Source organism: Candoia aspera, chromosome 14, assembly GCF_035149785.1.
Source record: "Candoia aspera isolate rCanAsp1 chromosome 14, rCanAsp1.hap2, whole genome shotgun sequence".
In the NCBI taxonomy this organism is placed as follows: Eukaryota; Metazoa; Chordata; class Lepidosauria; order Squamata; family Boidae; genus Candoia; species Candoia aspera.
The window spans coordinates 10,438,078-10,458,590 of record NC_086166.1 but is presented as its reverse complement, the minus strand read 5'-3'; the positions used below and the strand labels follow the sequence as shown (position 1 = coordinate 10,458,590).

General features: G+C 43.5%; 1 protein-coding gene across 1 annotated transcript; it reads right to left on the bottom strand.

Moving 5' to 3' along the window:
• Positions 1-1,380: 1,380 nt before the first annotated feature.
• Positions 1,381-16,474, bottom strand: TEDC2 (tubulin epsilon and delta complex 2). Its single transcript, XM_063314883.1, has 10 exons — positions 16,368-16,474; positions 13,737-13,835; positions 13,371-13,423; positions 11,268-11,895; positions 9,742-9,795; positions 8,126-8,210; positions 6,626-6,734; positions 5,732-5,845; positions 3,274-3,512; positions 1,381-1,700 (listed from the first exon to the last, which is right to left on the bottom strand). The coding sequence occupies exons 1-10, from the start codon at positions 16,391-16,393 to the stop codon at positions 1,551-1,553; spliced, it is 1,557 nt and encodes a 518-aa protein (XP_063170953.1). The 5' UTR covers positions 16,394-16,474; the 3' UTR covers positions 1,381-1,550.
• Positions 16,475-20,513: the final 4,039 nt, after the last annotated feature.

Below are 20,513 nucleotides of genomic sequence, written 5' to 3'. Positions count from 1 at the left end.
ATTGCATATTTAGTGACACATGCTGTGCATTTTTAAGTGGCTTAGCATGTGGTAGGAACTCAGCCAGTGCTGCATCCATGAGCACATTGGGTATGCAATTGGGCATATCGCTCTATGAAAGCCAAAGTTTGAAGCAGCAGAATAGAAATAGTATTGACACTGTCAAAATTTGGTGTTGGAGAGGACTCTTGAGGAGACCATAGATAGCCAGAGAACAAAGAAATGGGTTATAGAACAAATCAACCCAAAGTTCTCACTCAAGACATAAATGACCAGGCTCTAATTATCCTACACAGCACATGTTATGTGAAGACCCAGCTCTCTGGAGAAGGCTCTGATGCAGGGAACGGTGGAAGGAAAGAGAAGAAGAGGACAACCAGCAGCAAGGGGGATGGACTCAGCTACACTGGTGATGAGTGTACCGTTGGAAGACCTGAAGGACCAGGTTGGGAACAGATCTTCCTGGAGAAGATCTATCTACGTGGTAGCTAAGAGTTGACAATGACTTTATGGCAATCAATCAATCAATCAATCTCATCACCTACAATCCTTTGTGATTAATTATGCAGTCTAGGAATCATGGGAGCAGCAGGCTAAAAATATTTGGGAAGGGCAAAATTTCTACTTTTCTACTGGCAGGGTGATCACAGCTTTCCTGGTTGGCTTACCAAGATGAAAAATGGGGAAATGTGCCTGGGTGTCTCGAGGGCCGAAGAACCAGGATAAGGAGCAAATGACATTTAAAGAAGTGGGGGAAAGCTGTTCTTCGTGGGGGAAAATTCAGGAACAAGGAATTGACCACAACTTTTTTGTTAACGCAATCAGGACAATTACCCCCGATTGCTTATAGAGAGGAGAGATCCAAACTCTGGTTCTGTTTGAACTGAATGGATACTTTTCAAGGCAGTACAGCTGTTCACTTAAAATTTAATCCAAGTTTGTTGGCATTTTGCATTTCCCCATATGCTGCTGGTTACTGGAAAAAAAAATAGAAAAAAATAGCATTGATATAAGATGCAATGAAAAAGCAATGATGTCATGCGTTCATTCATTATGAAATGAATCAGTGGGAAATAATACTTTCAAGGCCCTGAGCAGCGGCTGGCCATCCACATCCATTTTGTAAGCTGCCTGGAGTCACTGTGAGTTGGGCGGACATATAAATTTATTAAATAAAGGAAGAAAGAATGGTGAAGAATTGATTTTTTTGGAAGACCTTTGGGAATTGATTGGGTGGAGTTCATCAGCAACAGATTTGTTATGACTGTTTGCACCATGTCTTACTTTCAATATTACGGCTTAAACTTGCAGACGGACCCCAGTATTGGGGTGATCGATACATTTTATCAATCAGTCAATACATTTGTTCATGAGAAAGGATGAAGAGGTACAAAATCTTTTTATTCATTGGACCAGCACACACAGGTGAAGAGGCTGGGGGACCTGCCGCTGAGCTTCACCTTTCATGAGAATGAAAGCAATTTAAGGATGGAGGCCAAAAGTAGACTGCTTCCTAAGCGTGTCTGCTGTACGTCCATTCTCGCATCAGGTCAGCTGGACGGTTCTTCATCCTTCACCAGAACAGGAACGTGCTCCCCGCCTTCACATAACAAGGAGTATGCGGCACGGATCACCGAAGGCCTAGAGCTTTCTGAAAGGCTGCCGGGTTCCAGAAGTGGAATGAGCTCCATTTCCATAGCCTGCATACAGGACAATGTTCAGCGTTGGAAAAGTTAGAACTGGATGGAAAACAGTTTGGTCCAGAACAACGACCTTTGGCAAACCGATGCTGCCCAGATTGCATGGGCCTGCAACTCCTAGAATCTGCAGCTAGCATGACTGCATAAACTGGATCAAGATAAGAAGCAAGTCTGTTACAGCCTTCTAAGCAAGTGCTTTTCCTTGGACTACCAACTAGGGGACTGTAATGGTCTGAGGGAATGACCTTGGGAGACAGGAGGAAAGCCACAGACTAAACAGTCAGATAAGAGGCAGCTGAGCCCGCAGAAGGAACAGGGGCGTGGCAAACACCTCAGAAGGGACCCTCCCTAGTTTCTTGGGCTGTAGAGGCGAGGAGGGAGAGATGTACTTCCAGGCTTGTAAGATTCTGTTGATGGAGCCTTATCATAAAGTTAGAGCTGGTACTTCTGGGCGTGCTTCTTGTCTGGACTACCTCCTAAGGCCAACAATAACCCCATACCCAGCGTTGCACCAGCATCTTTCAAGGGAAGGAGAAAACAGTCCCATAAGACAGCCAGTCTTCAGCTAGTGTGATTATAAGATTATCTTTGATGGACAAACAAAATGAACACTTAAGAAACAGGACAGGAGCGGTGGTTGAAAAGAGCCAGAGAGGAGTGGATAAGCTGTGGGATTTTGCTATTCGGGGAAAGTAACCCAGTGAATTGGAATTGTAAAAAGAACATTAGGAGGAGGAAGAAAGCCCTCCATGCACCATCTTTTTACTGGGAGTCATTTCACACAATTCCATCACGGCCACAACCCATTTTCTCCCTAAGCCCCAAATAGTGTCACTCCAGACCCTCGGTTGCATTGCTTGATATTTTTTTTTCATGAGGACTATCTATAGCAACTTGAAGATGTGTGGACTTGTTGGCTGGGGAATTCTGGTAGTCGAAGCCCACACATCTTAGTGGCCAAGGTTGAAAAACACTGATCTATAGCTACCACTAGTCCAAAAACAAGTTTTCAGTTGGCCAGGTTTTAACTGAGTTTGCTTCCTTTCTGACTCCCATCGTCATTCTCTTTGATACTATGGGGAATGCACGTAATGCAAGTGGTGGACCACACCTCCCAGCCAGTTTATGCTTTCATCTTCACTCTTCTTCACCTCCAAAATCTTCCTCCTTTCTCTTCCATCTACACCACTACCGGAAAATCAGGAGGAGTCTGGTAGCACTGTTTCCCACAGGAGTAACGGGTCCCAGATGCTTTATGCATTCTTTAAGTTAGCGGATTTTAGGTACCTTGATTCAAAAACTGTTGTGGTATAATGCACCATTTGGGCTAACTTGAGGGTACAGACAAACAGACAAACACAATGAGAGTTTTAGTAGTATACAGATTAGTGGTCAGAAAACGTGCTACCAGATTCTTTCCGATTTTTTGCTACAGGAGACTAACGCAGCTGTCCTCTTGCAATGGCTACCACCGGATGTAGCTTTGGCAATGAATTTCCAAGACCGCATTGCCCCGCTAGATTGGCTCAGGAGCCGAGAATGGGCAAAAAAACAGAGCTGGATGCAAAATTACCGTCTGGATCTGAAGCTTCTGGTTCAGCATCGCCACCTGCAGTTTTAAAGCCTCCATGTCCTTCAGCTCATCCAAGCTGGAGTAAAAGAGGAGTGGGGGAGGTCCCAGTAAGTCCTGATCCCAGCATGCTTGCTCTCCAAGGGAAGCGCAACACAAGCCCAAGGAGTCATCTTTGTCGTCCTCGTTGTTACTCATGCAGAGCGAGGCAAGGGGGAGAAACTCTGCATGGGACACCATGGCTGTCAGAGAAGGAAAGGGACATTTAGTACAATATCAGGCCCCCAAAGACAGAAGAGGAGGCCAAGTTGCATTAATTCCCTGCTCCCTAATGGCCTTAAATCTACAGCTTCAGTGTCCAGAGATGAAAGATTTTTGTTGGGTTCCCTAAACAAGAAAAATCTCTCTGTTACAGGCCGTCGTTTGCAAAGCAAGGAAGCTGGGAACAAAAACACCTCTGGAAAGCCTGCAGGCGTTGGTCCTCTGTTCTGCGAAGAGGCCGTTGTGCTCAATCGCTGGCAAGGGTTACAAAACGGCTCTGCAGAACGAGACGGCTTTGTTTCGCAGCAAAGGGGAGCGTGAACCTGGGAGAGCCAACCGAGGTTCTCTCGAAAGGAGCGGCAGTGATTCCAAGGCCATCTCCCTGTTACAGGAAGCAGAGGCCCGCTAGGAGTACTTTTCAGTAGGAAGGAAGAGGGGAGAACCAATGATGTAACGCCCTGGACACTGCTGCTAATCATTTTGGTCTTTACTATTTCTACTTGCAGATGTATATTCCCTGGGCTGGTATTATTTATTTAATTACTTATTTTTATCCCACCTTAATTGTTTTTTATAAATAACTCAAGGCGGCGAACATACCTAATACTCCTTCCTCCTGTTGTTTTCCCCACAACAACCACCCTGTGAGGTAAAAGTCGAGCTGAGGGGGAGGGACTGGCCCAAGGCCTCCCAGCCGGCTTTCGTGCCGAAGGCGGGACTAGAACTCACAGACTCCTGGTTTCTAGCCCAGCACCTTAAGCGCTAGACCAAACTGGCAGCGGCGGCGGCTGCTGCTGCTATTATTATTATTATTATTATTGGAGAATATTACGTTTTGGCATGATGCCGGTCCTTCAGACTCTGCTTAAGCTAAGATGCCATGTTCCTAGTTATACAGATCTTGCCCTGAACATTTCTGTAGATGTTCAGAAGCTCCCTTCTAATAATTATTTCTTTTTCCTCTGCCTGAAGGTAGAAACGTGGAATATTTTTCATGGCTAGCCAGGAAAGTGAGAAGCAACACTTCAGGCTGGTTAAATGTTATTAGAAGATTATTGATTGGTAGAATTCACTGGAACTAACCTACAAAGCCAAAATTGGGTAGAGTCCTCCTTCCTGAGGCCAGAGGGGGAAAAACATATGTAGTATAAGTCCTAAAATAGGTTCCTCACCATTAAAGATAGTTTCCTTCAAGCTGTACTTGAGTCTTGGTGGCCTCATGGCCACATCCAAGTTGTACTCTTAGCAGCAATACAGAAGTGGCTGGCCGCTGTTGCCTTCTGGGAGGTATTCTGACTTCCCAGTCTAATCTGGGTACTGTATTTACTGGTGATCTCCTGTCTAGACTCAACCCGGTCTGATCCTGCTTAGCTTTCCATGAGTCAATTGAAAAAAATAAAATGCCCCACGAACCCACCAAAGAAAACAGAAGTAACATCTACTTTGCCTGTATTTCCTGATGTGACAGCTGCCCAAAATTGCAGCCCACCAACCTGAAAGGTGCTCTCCCTAGCTGGAAGCTAACAAGCAGAGTCTAAGCCTTGATCCAATAAGGAAGATCCTTAGCTCTGAATTTCCAGGCCAGGCTGGCCTAATTTATCTAATGAAGATGGAATAGCTTTGGCTGCCCCAGTTTTGCTCAAATATTATGCTGACTTCTGATGCGATTTTTCTATCTTTGAGCCAAAGATGTCATATGATGTCAAAGGAATCCAGTCCACTGTGATTTATTTAATAAATTATGGTTAAGCAAGCCATGGCTTAATGTGACACGGGAACCTAGCCAGGGTCTGCACTCATGCATAACTAAGCCAGGATTTTCAACCATGGCTTTTGGGGCAATCCATAGCATTCTGGCTCATACACAACCCTACCTGATGGGATCATATGTCACACTTAGCCAGAAGCAAAACTTGATGGTTTATCATGCAACAGGTCTGGTTTGTCTCTGGCTAAATCCCACTGAAATACTATGAAAGGAGAAGAAGCAGGATCCATGTGATATTTTATTTTATATCCCACCTTTATTATTTTTTATAAATAACTCATATTCTAAGATCTGCAGCCTACATGACCTTCCAGGTAGAATGTTGAAAGCAGCCAAGGACTCCGGGGCCAGCAGGTTGAACAAGGATATAGTTCCTAAATTTTGTTAGTGCATCTTTTGGTTCTAACAGTGCCCTAAAGTGGTAACCCTCACCTTCTTGCATCTGGTGTACTTTGTGGAGATGTTGCTCTACCACCTCCTGCAGGGCCTGCAAAGTCACAAGGCTTTCATACTCTCTGTCCCAAGTTGGGTTTTCTCCAAGTGCCTCTGAGAGGAAAACAGGAGGGAAGATTGGAGGTGAGACACCATTGCTGCACACCGACGACAACTTCTAGACTGCAACCTCATCAACACTGATGCGTGAAGGTCTCAGTCAAGCAAGTCGACTGAGACAGAATCCAAACATGAAATATTTGGTGGGAGAGATGATTTTTCAAATAAATCAAATAATAAAAAGAAACCTCATGATCTGTTAGGATGGGAGATCTCCAGAAGATCGGCAAGGGCCTACAATTTGTCATGGCTTCACAGTAGCCATGTCTAGAGCTGAATTAGAAACAGAGATTTATTTGGCTGAATAAGGGTCATCCCCATTGTGGCTTGCATAAGGTAACTGCTTCCATTTGAGTTGCTGCACTGAAACTTGCTCACTGGTGAACCTTGGATAAGGGGCCCACTCTGAGTAGCAGTGAGAGCATCAAGGAAGAGGAAGACCAACCTTTTTAAATGGCTTCATCTTCCCTCCCAAGGTTTTTCTTTTTTCCATGGCATCTTGTTAGGTCGTAAGGGCAAGGAGTGTCTTTGAAAGACTGGCTGTTACTTAATTTGGCATCAAAGTGAGATACAACACTTTAAAGCAGTGTTTCTCAACCTTAGCAACTTTAAGATGTGTGGACTTCAACTCCCAGAATTCCCCCTGCTGGCTGGGGAATACTGCTTTAAGAAACACTGCTTTAAACAAAGGCCTGATGAGGCAGTTCCTATGCTCCCTTGCAAATCGGTGCCAAGGATGGGAGTGAAGAAACTGGTTCAGTGACCTCTCCTCACCTGGGCTTTCAGCTTTCATGCGCTCAGTGACAAGCAGATGGAGGTCATGCAGATGCACCAACTCCTGTTTCACCTCAGTTGGGGTAAAGGCTGGCATGGGAGAGAAGAACTGACCATATGCTTAAGGAAAGTGGACCATGCTGTGTGTTCCTTCTCAGATAGACCGTGGGAAAACTTTGCTATTAGTTTCTTTACTCCAGTGTTTTTCAGACTTGGCAACTTTAAGATGTGTGGACTTCAACTTCCAGAGTTCCCCAGCCAGCATGCTTGCCAACGTTGAAAAACACTGCCTCGCTATATCTACAGCAGCCTTTGCAAGCTGATGCTCTTCAGATGTATCAGATACCAAGCCCAAGAATTTCCAGCAGCCTGGGGGATATGTTCCATATGTATAACACATGGCACAGGGGAAAGCTATTTCATATTAAGTCTATGCTGCTGAGAATCAAAACAGAGGGAGATGTGAGAAATCAGTAAAATTGGAATAGTTCAGGGAAGGCAAAGAAGTGAACATACTCCAGTCCCAGATGAGAAAAAATGGGTCAGTGGAGATCAAAACAAATATTTTGGCCTTGGGGGAATGGTGGAAATATGCACAACATATTGTGATTATTTCACAAAATGTATAATCTCCTCCCCTCCACCACCAAAGAACTTGGGTGGCTAATAGCAAAAATAAAATAAAAAAACATAGGATAAGCAATATAATCTGTGATGTAAATCCATAATCACCCAGCGCCAAAGGTGAATTGGAACAAAACTCATTTTGCTTTCCAAATCTAAGCAATGCTTGGGGCTGTATGAACCTTTGTAGGAAGATCTGCCATCTTAAGAATCAAAATATGCCCTTAAAGTCCTATCCATAATTTGAATTCCTTTCCCTAGACTACAGGTAGTCCTCGCTTAACAACCACAATTGGGACCGGAATTTCAGTTGCTAAGAGAAATGGTCATTAAGCAAGTCCGACCAGATTTCATGACCTTTTTGCAGTGGTCATTAAGCAAATCACAGTGAGCGTTAAGCGAACCACATGGTTGTTAAGTGAATCACGCAGTTCCACATTGATTTTGCTTACCAGAAGCCGGCTGGGAAGGTCAAAAATAGCAATCACGTGACTACGGGATGCTGCGACTCATAAATGCGAACCAGTTGCCAAGCGCCCAAATTGTGATCACATGACTGTAGGGAAGCTGTAACAGTAGTAAATGTGAGGACCAATCATAAGTCAGTTTCTCCAGCATCGTTATAAGTCCGAACCATCACTAAATAAATGGTTGTTAAGTGAGGACTGCCTGTATATTTTATAGCAACCCCATTCAAAGCCTAAGGAAATGCAACCATTGCATGCTGGCAATTTTTTAAAAAGATTAAGACTAGAGAAAACAAAATGTCTCATTTACACCTGCCTCAGCGCCAGGGAAGACCAGACAGGTAGCCCTAATCACACCTGTAGTCATGTGCTGCTTCTTCTGCAAAAGCCCCAATTAGCAAAAGGATACAGTTGCTTGCAACTTCTCTAAAAAGTGGTTCTTGGCGACAGCTGCCTCGGGGGGTGTTTTCAAGTCCTGGCACTTCTCCAACAACCTTTGTGTCAAGAAGCAGAACAGTGGGAAATAATCAGCGAGCAAAAGCTGGGATACGTTCCAACCTTTAGACCTGGCCTGTTACTGCCTGAAGAAGAGACCAGGATATTCTTACCAGTCACTCTTATACTGTTCACCGAATCATAGATTTTGAAGAGTTCTTAGAGATTTCTGGGCAGTGCAAGATCCCTTAGAGCAGTGTTTCTCAATCTTGGCAGATTTAAGATGAATACACTTGTTTAAGATGTGTAGACTCCTAGAATTCCCAGCCAGCATGTGTGGACTTCAACTCCCAGAATTCCCCAGCCAGCAAGCTGGCTGGGGAATTCTGGATGTTGAAGTCCACATATCTTAAAGTTGCCAAGATTGAGAAACACCGCCTTAGAGCATCTCTGATAGATGAGCATCCAGCTTCTTTTGAAGATACCCAGCATGGAGAACTCATTATTTCATGTGGCAACCTGTCACATCAGTTGACTAGCTGTACAAGTGGGAAATTCCTCCTGATATCTATCCTGAACCTGTTTCCTTGTAATTTTAATTCACTGGTTCTGGTCCTGCTTTCTGGGTCAATAAAGGTCACCTCCTCTTATAATCCTTCAGATGGTTGAAAACTGCTACCATACTGTATATCTCCCTTCAGTTATCTCATCTGAAGGCTAACCATACCCACATCATTTTAATTATTTCTCATTGGGCTTGGTTTTAGGGTGCCCAATTGCCAGGGTTTCAAGTGTCTTGAAATGGTCTTGATTAAAATAAGCATTAGATGTAATATAGCAGCATTCCAGGTGGGGCTGAACTCTATCTTTCCATAGCCCCACCCAGGCTGACATATAATAGGGCTATACACAGCCTGGTAGAAGATGCTGGTAGTTTAGTTGACGGGCATTAGAAAGATTACAGAGCACGCACCCCTGGGAGATCTCCATGGAACTCTTGTCTGGCACCTCCAGTTACAAAACTCAGCAGTTTATGGAAAAATCTCTCTTTGCTACAGATCCTGGGATGTTACTGCCATTCACAACGCTGGGTTCGCAGACTGTGCTAAGCCTTAATCTGCTTTTATATGCACTTGGATCACCATGTTGTATGAACCCACTATTGTCTGTAAACTGAGGTTTCCACCTGAAGAGGTTGCATGGACCCAGGCAATGGTGATTTATGCAGCAAACCATGGCTTAGTGCAATGAGCAAATCCCATCAGTCTGATCTTGTCCAAGGCAGCTGACAGCACTCATTGTGAAGAACAAGAAGAACAAAGACTTGTGAGGATGGCAGGTTAAAGCTGGCCTATGTCCAAGAGTTGACTCCAAGGGTCAAAGCCAAATGGCTCACAACATGGCTGTCTGTACAAGGTTTCTGCCACACCTCTGGAGGCACCAGAACGAAGATCACAAAATCACTTTTGAACCCCACGTCCATTCTGCAAACTAACCCAGCCAGGGCCACCACCCAAGAAAGACCACAAGATTTCTCCCACCAGCCTTTCCTACCAACTTACAGGATCAGGTTAGTTTGAATAAGCTTACCTGACATACTTGGTAAAAGCTTTCTGATAAGGAAGGGGCAGTTTCAGTGAAGACCTGCAAAGAGTAAGAGGAATAATGTTTATTTGGTCAATGACCAGCAACATAAAATTAATAAAAATAGCAAATAAAATTGAAATAAGTCAAATGAGTACAATTATATATGGGTGTATATAAGTCGTAGTAAGGCAAGATCAGATGACTGATGTTAATTTTGAACAAAATCCCCAGGAGCTGATGCAGGATTTGCACGAGGCAAGCCATCCTCCAGCAGAGGCCGTAATACTTACTGCTGATTCCTCAGCTCATCGTAACAACCTGGCAGCCCTCTCTTGTCAAAATCACATCTCGTGACTGGCTTTAAATGATTATGCACTTCCCTTTTTAACCTGGAATAGTGCTGGATGGTCAGTTCCACCAAAAGACCAAGCTTTTTTTTTTTTGACTATTTGTCACAATCTGATGTCCTCTTTTTACAGGAAACTTGGGCTGCTTTAGAGGTGGAGTTAGACAGTTATTGGGTTAATTCTATTCTGGCTGTTCCGACTAAGGTTGGTGGGAAGACCTGCAACGAATTGCTTGGCATTATCATGCTTGGTGTATGAACCACCCACACATATTTGAAACCAGGGGAAATCTCTACTCATCCTTAGACAGAATTTCATTAAAGACAGGTAAGCAAACAATGCCATAGAAGCCAACTGCCCTTCCATAACCCCAGTGTGACCATCACATGGCTTCGAGATCATTCTCTTCACCCTCAACCAGGAAAGCAATTCTTTGTTCAAACTTGCAACTTCGGACTAATTCAACTAGCCCAAAATGTGGACATTATCAGACTGTAACAGTTGGCTTTGCACCAAGATCCCTGGTTATCTCCTCACTTCCAGGCTTAATTTAAAGAGTAAGCTTTGGTTTTTCAAATCTAAGATTCCACAGCATCCATATCTCAAGGACTAGCATGGCCACATCAGCAAGCTCCAGCTTTAAAATTTAGTCTACTGCAATAGGGGAACCCAGCCATTGTGTTACATCCACTAAATACAAGCCATGGAGTACAGGACTCCTCGACTTACGACCATTGGTTTAATGACTGTTCAAAGTCACAGTGATGCTGAAAAAGTGACTTACGACCAGTCCTCGCACTTATGACAGTTGCAGTGACCCCGCAGTCACGTGATCAAAAGTTGGGTGCTTGGCAACCGGCATGTATGTATGCTGGTTGCAGGGTCCTGGGGTCACTTGATCGTCATTTGTAACCTTCCCAGCCAGTTCCTGACAAGCAAAATCAGCGAGGAACCGTGTAATTCACTTAACGACCGCAGTGATTCGCTTAACAACCACAGCAAGAAAGGTTGTAAAATTGGGTGCGACTCACTTAACAGCTACATTGCTTAGCGACGTAAGTTCCAGTCCCAATTGCGGTTGTACGTCGAGGACTACCTGTCGTGCCATGTGTCTCTCCAACCAGTGCTAGGTCAGGTCCATAGGAAAAGCAAATCTGTCTGGAACTTCTGGGGGCAACCTACCCATTTTCTTGAAGAGTGGATGTTGGAGGCATCATCTCTTTTGTTGGTGGATCTCTTCTTGGAGGGCAAGGTCCAGCCAAAGCCTCCACAACAGGATCTACCGTAGGTACCAGGACACCAGTTTCTGCAAAGTCTCCTCCACTCTGCAGACATTTGGACGAGCTCAGCTGACAGCCACGTTCTGTAGCAACATGGATCTTTTGGCAACTCCCTTTGGCTGTTTTTGCCCATGGCTTCGACTTTGTAGAGGCGACCCCGGCTGGTGACAACTTCTTCCCAGGAACTTTTGCTGTTCTGGAGCTCCACCCAGCTGGTATTTTCACTGGTGGCCTTTTCACGTTCACCTCAGTTTTGTAGGGAGCCTTCAGCATGTATGCCGTGGGCTTTTTGGAAGACACAAGCTTTCTACTCACAGGAGACATCTGGGCGGTCTCGGGGACCTTCTCCTTAGAAGTACTTGCCGGCTGTTCCAAGGCAGCATGGCTCGCAGGCTTCTTACCCGCAGCTTCGGAGACCTTTACAGTCTCACGTGGCACTTGCTGGAACTTTGACCGGACTCTTAGTGCTTTCTCCAAGGCTCTGTTCAGCAGTTCCAGTTCCTTAAGCTCCTCGACGGAAGGCTCGGTTTCTACAACTGTGGGAGGCGAGTCAAATCAAGTTCTAGGACATTTGAAGGGACTAAAGATCAAGATGGTTAAAAGTAAGAGTGTCCTAACAGCCAGGAAACACGCTGAGACAAGGACTGGTCTCTAATATTTATTGCTAGTACTTAACAGGAATCCTAACAAACCAAACAAGCGTGGGAAAAACCCAGACCTATAACCCCCAAGGGTTAAGGCGGGCCCGATCTGTGTCTCTTGGAATGGCTGCCCAATTCCTCAGTGCTGCGCATGCGCTTGACAGTCTGGATGGGAGCCCCCTGCTCGCCATCCTTACTCATGACAAAGAGGAAGGAAGATAAAGTTGGCTTCTTTGATCAAGGTGAAAATAGATACAGTGTTCTCTGTGGTAACGCTTAATGGACTTTTGCTGACATCAGAACTGAAATGATGAGGTTTTAAGGATTTGCTTATAGATAAGAGATGGGATATGGGAAGAAGAGATCATTAGTTGTATTTTAAGAGAAGGTATAAGATGTTCTATTTTATTTTAACTATTATTTATTCTTGTTTTATTGTAAACCTCCCAGAGTCACTCTTTGAGTTAGATGGGTGGTGACTAAGTTTGAAATATAAATACAAGTAAATAAGTTACTAAAATTGTTTATACTTGTTGTGATAAAGGGGGAAGCCATTTCTTTATATATTTTTCTTTTTCTTTACTATATTTTTTCTTTCTTTTCTATTTTGTTTTTTCTGCACCTTCTATTTCTCTTCCATTTTCTTTCAGCTTGTATTCGTTTTTTTATCATTGTAAGTGTAATTTTTAATAAAATTACTATTAACTAAAAAAAAAGAACAGGGGACGGTGTTTACAGTTTTTCCAGCCTCTGCAAGGCAGACTCCCTAATTTTGTTTTTACTTTTTCCCCCTGCAGTTGCTATGTTCTGAGATGGGTGGCCATATAAATAAATAAATAGGAGTTAATTGGCGAAGTCTCTTGACCCACTTTTCACAATACAGTATGCCTTCCCTGTGACCCAATTAAGCATGTTGTGTGAATGAACAGGGCTAAACCAAGGAATACACAACTCTGCACATGGGGTGGATCCAAGTTGCTGTGCAGAATTCTGCCTGCCTTGCAATCTAGGAGGCTATCTTCTATGGATCCACAGCATTGAATCCATCTATCCAGTTCAACTCTTTCCACTGTAATTGGATTCGTAAAGTCTTGTTGAATTATAACGTGCCTTGTTTCGTTTTTGCTTAACGTGTGCGAATTCAGTCAACGACAGCCTAGCAGTTGTGGTTCTGGGGTGGCATTGTGTGATGGTGGTTTATTCAACAAGTCATGGATAAACTATGGTTTACTGTGCTTTGCCAATCCAGGAATAGGGTATGTCTGTAGTGAAGTGGCAAGGATCCTGACACCTCCAATAAAAAGCCCAGAACTCCCTGTAATCATGGGAAAAGGGAGACCAGTAAAGAATGATGCTTCCCTTACCATGTTTCTCATTTATGCTATCTTCAGGAATGGGGTTTTCTCTCTCAGAGTTCCTAGCATGGAGAAAAGAGAGAGAATATACATGTTCAGCAAATAACAGATGTGCCCATCAATTCCTCCACATCATCTCAGTTTCTCTATGTTGCTCATGATTATAATTTCATCTGGCCAGACAGCCTAGGAAAGATTGGGAGATTCTTGGCATTTGGATAGCCATTGCTTGGATGCCTTCCTTCCATCCAAGGCAGGAGGAGGAGGAGAGGGAACAGGAGGAAGAAGGGAGGGAAATTCCCATTCTTTGCTTCCCCTACACTGAAGAGAGAGGCACACTTTGAAAAAAGAACTTCAGAATTACGCCCGGCTTACCAGTCCCCAAGAAGTGTGTGGCACTGTTGAAGCTTCTGCTGGAGCTTTGTTCTCTGCTCTGTGCAGTCTTCCAAGGCCTGGGTAACGAGGGACACCAGCCTGGAAAGAGCCAAGAAAAGGCTATTTTTCCTTAACATCCCAGAAGAAGGGGTGTGAAAATGAGCTTGACTCCTGGGGATTCCATGCATATGGTGAGCTTGGCAACAATTGGGGGAGATGGGCGGTGACATAAATTTAATAAATAACAACAACAACAACAACAATTGAGAAGTGGTTTATCCCTACCTTGGTTCATCAGCCTCCATTGTAGCCCTGAGATTTCCTAGTCCCCACCCCACCCCAGACTTAACATTTATCTCTCAAGTTTTGTGTGGAATGGATGTCCTCTTAAAAAAAAGAATTCATCCTGTAAAAAGTAAAAAGAATGCCAAGCAAAAAGGGTGCATCTGGCATGAGTTGATAACCTTTCGAATTGTTACTATGTGCAACCACATAAACAGTTGGATGTAAAATACGGAACAAGGGGAAAAGTTCTCAAAGTTGCCAGCTTCACGCCCCTTTTTAGAAACTCAGCTCTAGATAAAAATGTGGTTTCAGATGTTACCATCACACAGCCCTATTCAACCAGCTCCATTAATGCCTTAGCATTTATGCCACATACTAATTCATTCTGTTATACATAGGGTTGCCATAAATCATAAACGACTTGATGGCAACTAACAACAACAACTTTGAAGATACTTTCTGCAGTTGGTATGTTGGGCAAATCCATCCCACTGGTTTAAATTTAAGGCTTAAGACGTTCTGTAAGCCCAGAAAATGGCTTAACTCAGGAACTGAGCTAAGTGTATGGCATAAACACTACCCAATCATTTGTACCAAGGCCAGATAATTTTGTGGCGGTGATTATAACTACAGTATTTTCCCACCAAATGCATTCACACTATATCCTTAACCTGGTTACTGAGTTTACCTATTTTCTGCCTTACCCTGTACCCCAAACCTTGCACAAACCCACTCATGCTTCAGTCACCTCCTGTTTGGATTACTGCAAGGTGCTCTACCAGGGGCTGCCCTTGAAGACTATCCAGAAGCTGCGACTGGTCCAGAATGCAGTAGCACACAAAGTTTTGGGTGCCCTGTGATTCAGCCGAGTAACACAGTGCTGTGTGAGCCGCACTAGTTCGCAGTTGCTTTCTGGGTGAAATTCAAGGCATTGCTTATCACCTTGAAAGCCCTACATGGCACGGGGCCAGGTTACTTGCAGGACTGTCTCTCCTGGGGGCATCTGCCCGTCCTAGTAGGGTTGGTGCACTCAGTGTCGGATTTAGACTTGGTGAGGCCCTAAGCTATATAAAACTTGGAGGCCCCTTGTTAAAACGTTACACCAGAAGGTCTTACAAAGGTGTGTACTGAAAAAGGACCTTGGGTCGCCACAAAAAAACAAACAAACCCAAAACATATATATGCCTTTTAATTCCATTTAAAGCCATTTTAAAACTACACATAGAAATTGGCTACACAAGATTTTACAAACTACAGTATGCATAAAGGACACATAAAATTCTAAAAGAAAAAAAAAATCTGACATTTTGCAAGGCCCTGTGGATTGTGAGGTCCTGTGCTGTAGCTTGTTTAGCTTATGCCTAAATCCAGCACTGCAGGGTTCCCTTCCTTAAAAGTTGCCACCTGATGGGACTTTGGAGATGACCCTTCTTGGGGGCTGCCCCAGCCCTTTGGAACAGGCTCCCACCTGAGAGACCCCCACCCTTTTAGCCTTCCAGAGGGCTGTGAAGACCTGGCTCTTCCCCCAAGCTTTGGGCTAGGATGGGGGTTGAGCTGGGAGGCTGTTGTTCTGGCACCTGGGGGAAGGATATTCCTGTTTTATCTTTGTTTTTATGGATTGCTACGAGCTGTCTAGAATCATTACATGAGACCACCAGCCCTGTAAGTCCTGTAAATACATAAAACAAATCCGTTAAACCACAAACCAACCAAACAGGCTATGCCCCAATCATATCTAACCAGGGTTAACCTAGCTGCCACCCGGTTAAACACATTGTGCAAGCAAATGCCTCCAAGAAAACCCCCTTGCAGAAGCCCTCCCAAGGTGGAGAGCTACCTAGAATCATTGTATGAAACAGGCAGCCCTGTAAGTCCCACAAATAAATAAAATAAATCCGTTAAACCATCAACCAACCAAATGGGATGCCACAAAAACATCTAACCATGGTTAACCTAGCAGCCAAGGCTTTTGCCCGGCTCAAGGCACTGTGCAAGCAACCCCCTCCAAGAAAACACCCTTGCAGAAGCCCATCCTTTGGAAGGCTTTCCTTTTGCTGACTCCCCACCTAAAATCCTGATTTCCTCCCCCCCACCCCCAGGAGTTCTTGCACAAAAAGCAGGTCCTGTGGCTGAATCCCCCCTTTCTGACCCTAAAATGAAAAGTAGGGAAAAAAGGGGAAAGAAAGAAAAAAAACTTGGCCGCCTTCGTTTCTCTCCTCCGTCCGGAATTTCGCTCTGCGGCAAGGAGGGGATTGCTGGGCACGCCCCGGGACAACCTGCAGGATGATAATAATGCAGGAATCATGCAGGTAATAATAATAATTTTAAAAAATAATAAGCACTCACCTCTGGGCACAGTCAGCGGGCAGCATGAAGAGGGCGGGTGGAAGGCTGCAAGGAAGCAGCTGCGAACCCCGCAAAGCGCCCAGTTTCGCGCAAAGCAAAGCCGCGAAAGCCGAGCGGACCTCGGATCCCCAGCGAAGGCGAGGGGACCACAGAGGTGCCCAACCCTAGAGCGACCCTTCCCACTTCGTGCCCCTAGAGATAGAAAAGGAGATGCCCGCCTTTCTCGGCCGCTCCTTTCCTCCAGGGCGGAGATTTCTAGAGTGACTGATTCTTTGGTTTATTATTTTAATGTAATGGAGCAACAAAGAATTTTAAAAAAGGCTCTTGTGGCGCCTGGTGGGACAAATGGCAAAGTATCTCCAGGAACGATTAAAACCCGTCGCCGTTTCTTCCCTTTTTTATCTCTATGATTGAAGTCTCGCGCCAGCCCGCGCTTTCAGGTCCTGTCAGGAAGGTGGTGAATCATCTCAACTCGCTAGGCGGGCGGTTGCTCCAGCCTCCGGATATTTCCCATGTTTTATTTCTCCGACAATTTATGACCTTTTCAGGAGGTGTTTTGGTGGCCCAATTCTATCTTTTTTATATAGTTTCGTCGCACTGTTGGGTTTTGCAACCTGCCAGGAAGGCGCTAGCAACTGAAGGGCTGCTCTTAGCAACGGTTGCTATGCGGAAGACGCTGAGGACTGGGACATAAATCCAACCATTTTTTTAAAAAATCCAACTAACTATTCCAGTTGAACATCGGATTTTAATATTTGTTTCTGGCTTAGGAAGGCGTGCGCAGCCAGTCTTCGTGCTTCATAAACTCAAGTGCATAGCTTTGCATTCCAGTGCAGGTGAACCAGGCTAATTCACCTGGTTCCACAAACTATGCCTCAAACAAACCATGACTCAGCAAGAGAGCTGAATCTAAGTTTGGGCACCACTCTTGAATAAGAATATATAGAATCTATTGGAATAAGCTGAAGGATTTGCAAAGCCCGGGTAAATTGCCGGGGATTTTATCCCAAACTGAAACCCAAGATGAGAAGCGCTGCAGGCGGAGTGGAACGTGGAAGACTTGGGAGATGAACTGCTTGAAAGCTCCTGAAAAGGGGAAAAGCCACCTGGAATCAGGCAGGTGCCTCTACAGACGGGCTCAGGCTTCAGCCATGCCAATAAACCAAGGCTGAGCTACATCTGGAGGATTCTCGGAGCCAGAATGCCAAATCCTGGTGCAGCCGAGACATCCAAATGTTGCTTGGTGAGACCAATATTTGGTGCTGACCTATTGCGGGAAGAATTTCTTCCCTATGGTTTGTCCCTTGCTCAGGCCAAATGCCAGACACCATAATTCAAAGTTTTTTGTTTTTGTTTTTAAATTAGCACACAAGGCAAGAGCATTGAGCGTGGCCAACGCCCTTTTATAGTCAGGTATAAATAACTAGTTTGCCCATGCCTACTTCTAAAATTTGCAAGTTTAGCTTTCCTAATAAAGCAGTGTTTCTGAAAGTGTGATCTAGCCCCTCTCAGAGGTCCCAAAATCAAAATTATTTGCCAGCCTATGTTGAAAAATAATACGATATTAAAATCCCATCAAACCTTCATGAGAGGCAGCAGCGGCAGTGAATGCGTCCATTTTAATTTTTAATACGGTAAATATAGGTAAATATAACCCATACAAACGTTCCTTTGGGGTCCTCCGTAAGTTTTAAAAGTGGGAAGGGGTGCTGGGAGAAAAAGGTTTAAGAAACACTAATACAGGATAGCCCAACTATTCACTTCCTAATTGCCATGCCTTATATCTGTTACTAGAAGCATAACTGTTTCTTCTCATTCCTATCTTACCTCTCTACATGACCCCCTCGCTTCTCTATAATGGTGAGACACTAACTTCCCTTTTAAAATGGCATTTGTTCAGCTTTCTAATAACTGTTTTCCAACACTCCAAGCCCATCTCTTCTAATGGCAGCTGAAGGCACTTCTTCAGATAGGCAAAATGGCCGTGGGGGTCTTCCTCTTACCTCTTAAGAGCATTCACCACAGTGGCAATCAAGGCCATGCTACACCACGGTAGAATGAAATGTGTGAACCAGCCAAATGCTGCTACTGTGTCAAGAAGGAGAGATACCCTTGAGTCAAACTCAAGCGGCTGGGGACTACCTCTTGTTTGCTTGGCAACTATAGGGAAGCAGTTGACCCTTCTTTTTCCTAGCATCCTTACATTTTGGTCCAGCCTGGAATTCTCCGGAGGTCTCCCATCCAAGCACTATCCAGGTCTGACTCTGTTTCACTTAGAGTATTGAGATTTGCCAAGGTCAGCTAGATGGTTCTACCTTCTACTGAGAACAAATATAAAGTTACCCAGCAGGGGGCCAACTTCAACAATTTATCCTGATTCTAAATTTCATTCTGCAATTTAAATGGCATTTAAATTCAGGAAATGGTTGGTGGAAAATAAAATTGTCTTGGCATTTTATATACTTGAATATTATTGATATGAATACACTTTGCAACACTGAACAAGACTAGATTATAAGTCACAGGAACTAGTCCAGCATTCTTCATACAGTTGGGTGTGTTTGAAAAGTTTATTCGTAAGTTACTTTTCTTCATTTCCAAATATTTTGAAGCCAAATTTGGAGAAAACATGTGTGCTATTATTTCCTTTAAATATAGTGCTAAAATCTATAATTCACTAGCCTTGCCATATAATCTGGAAATTCTCGAACAGCAATTGATGCAAATTGTATAGGCTTTGTTTGTGACTTAACTGATTGCATTTTATTCAGAAGATCATGGTTAATACAATTATGGTTTAGCATGATGCCACATAACCCAGCCACTGAAAGAAAATATCCAAATTAAAAAATTATTTTTATCTTAATTAAGGAAGTTATTTTATATACAGTTCTTCTGAACCATGGAGGTTAAAAATCCTTTTCTGTTAAAAAGCAGCAGTTAAGGCCTATGAAGAATTGCTACTCATATATAAGTTCCTATCCTTTGATAAAGACCACATTATGAATAAGATTAGCTCACTGCACAGCAATTAAACAGAATATTTCTTGAACATTCCCTAAATTTTTTGAAAATTGCTCCCATTGACAATTAGCTAATATTATTTTTAATTAAAAATAATTTAAATAGAGTTAGAAATTGACACTGAAACTCATAAATAATACAGTTTATGAATTCAGTGCTTCAATTACAGCATGCACTAAGAGATTAGTGTATTTTATTAGATTTCCTGAATTGGTTCCTGGTTAAAATGATCTTGATTTCCACTGGGGGCAAAATAAGGAATTATCAAGTGCAGATCTAAATACAGATATTCTCAACTGTTCTGCAGTCCTTCAGTAACCCACCCAAATGAAATTCAGTGTAGTGTGGACAACTGGTTATGAACCATATGGATTTGTGGTGAACACTAAGCAAGTGGAGAAAGGCATCTGTGGTGCCAAATATTCCTTGGAGTAAGGTTGGAAAAATTGCACAATTCCATGCATACCTATTTTGGAAGTGAGACCTATAGAATTCAATGGATTCTAAACTTCTAGGAAAGAATTTCTATGTAGGTTTATAGTCTAAAAGGAGTCAATACCTATTAGGACAGTGATTAATTTCCCCCAGATGATGTTATCTACTTGCTCATGTAGCAGAAAGCAAAAATAAACTTGGGGAAGTAATTTGAGATTCTAGTGTATGCAGGGTGCTTTGAATCTCATTCAAATTTATCCTGCATTTACATTGCAAATATCTAAACGCAGCACAATATATTCCCATTAAAAGCATTGCTCATTATAAGCCTGACTTCACAACACTGTGTCTTATGTAGTTTAAGCCAAAAAGTGTTGGAAAATACGTTCAAGTATCGTTCTGTGGAAATCTGTTTGGAGCTTGTTTACTCCATAATTTGGGTTTTAAAAATGAAAAGCTCCAACCTGTAAAATTGGATGCTAAGCAACATCGAGACCATGGCAACGGTTCTTATCAGTTCTTGTCATCCATTGACAAAATTCAGGCACCCATAGTTTAGCACAGGTCCTAAGAGGCGCACTTAAAATGACAACCAGGCAACATTATGAGGCAACAGTGACTCATGTTGTGTCTGCATAAGGCTGTTCTATGCGTAATGTAATCAGAAGGGAAACTATCAGGGGATAA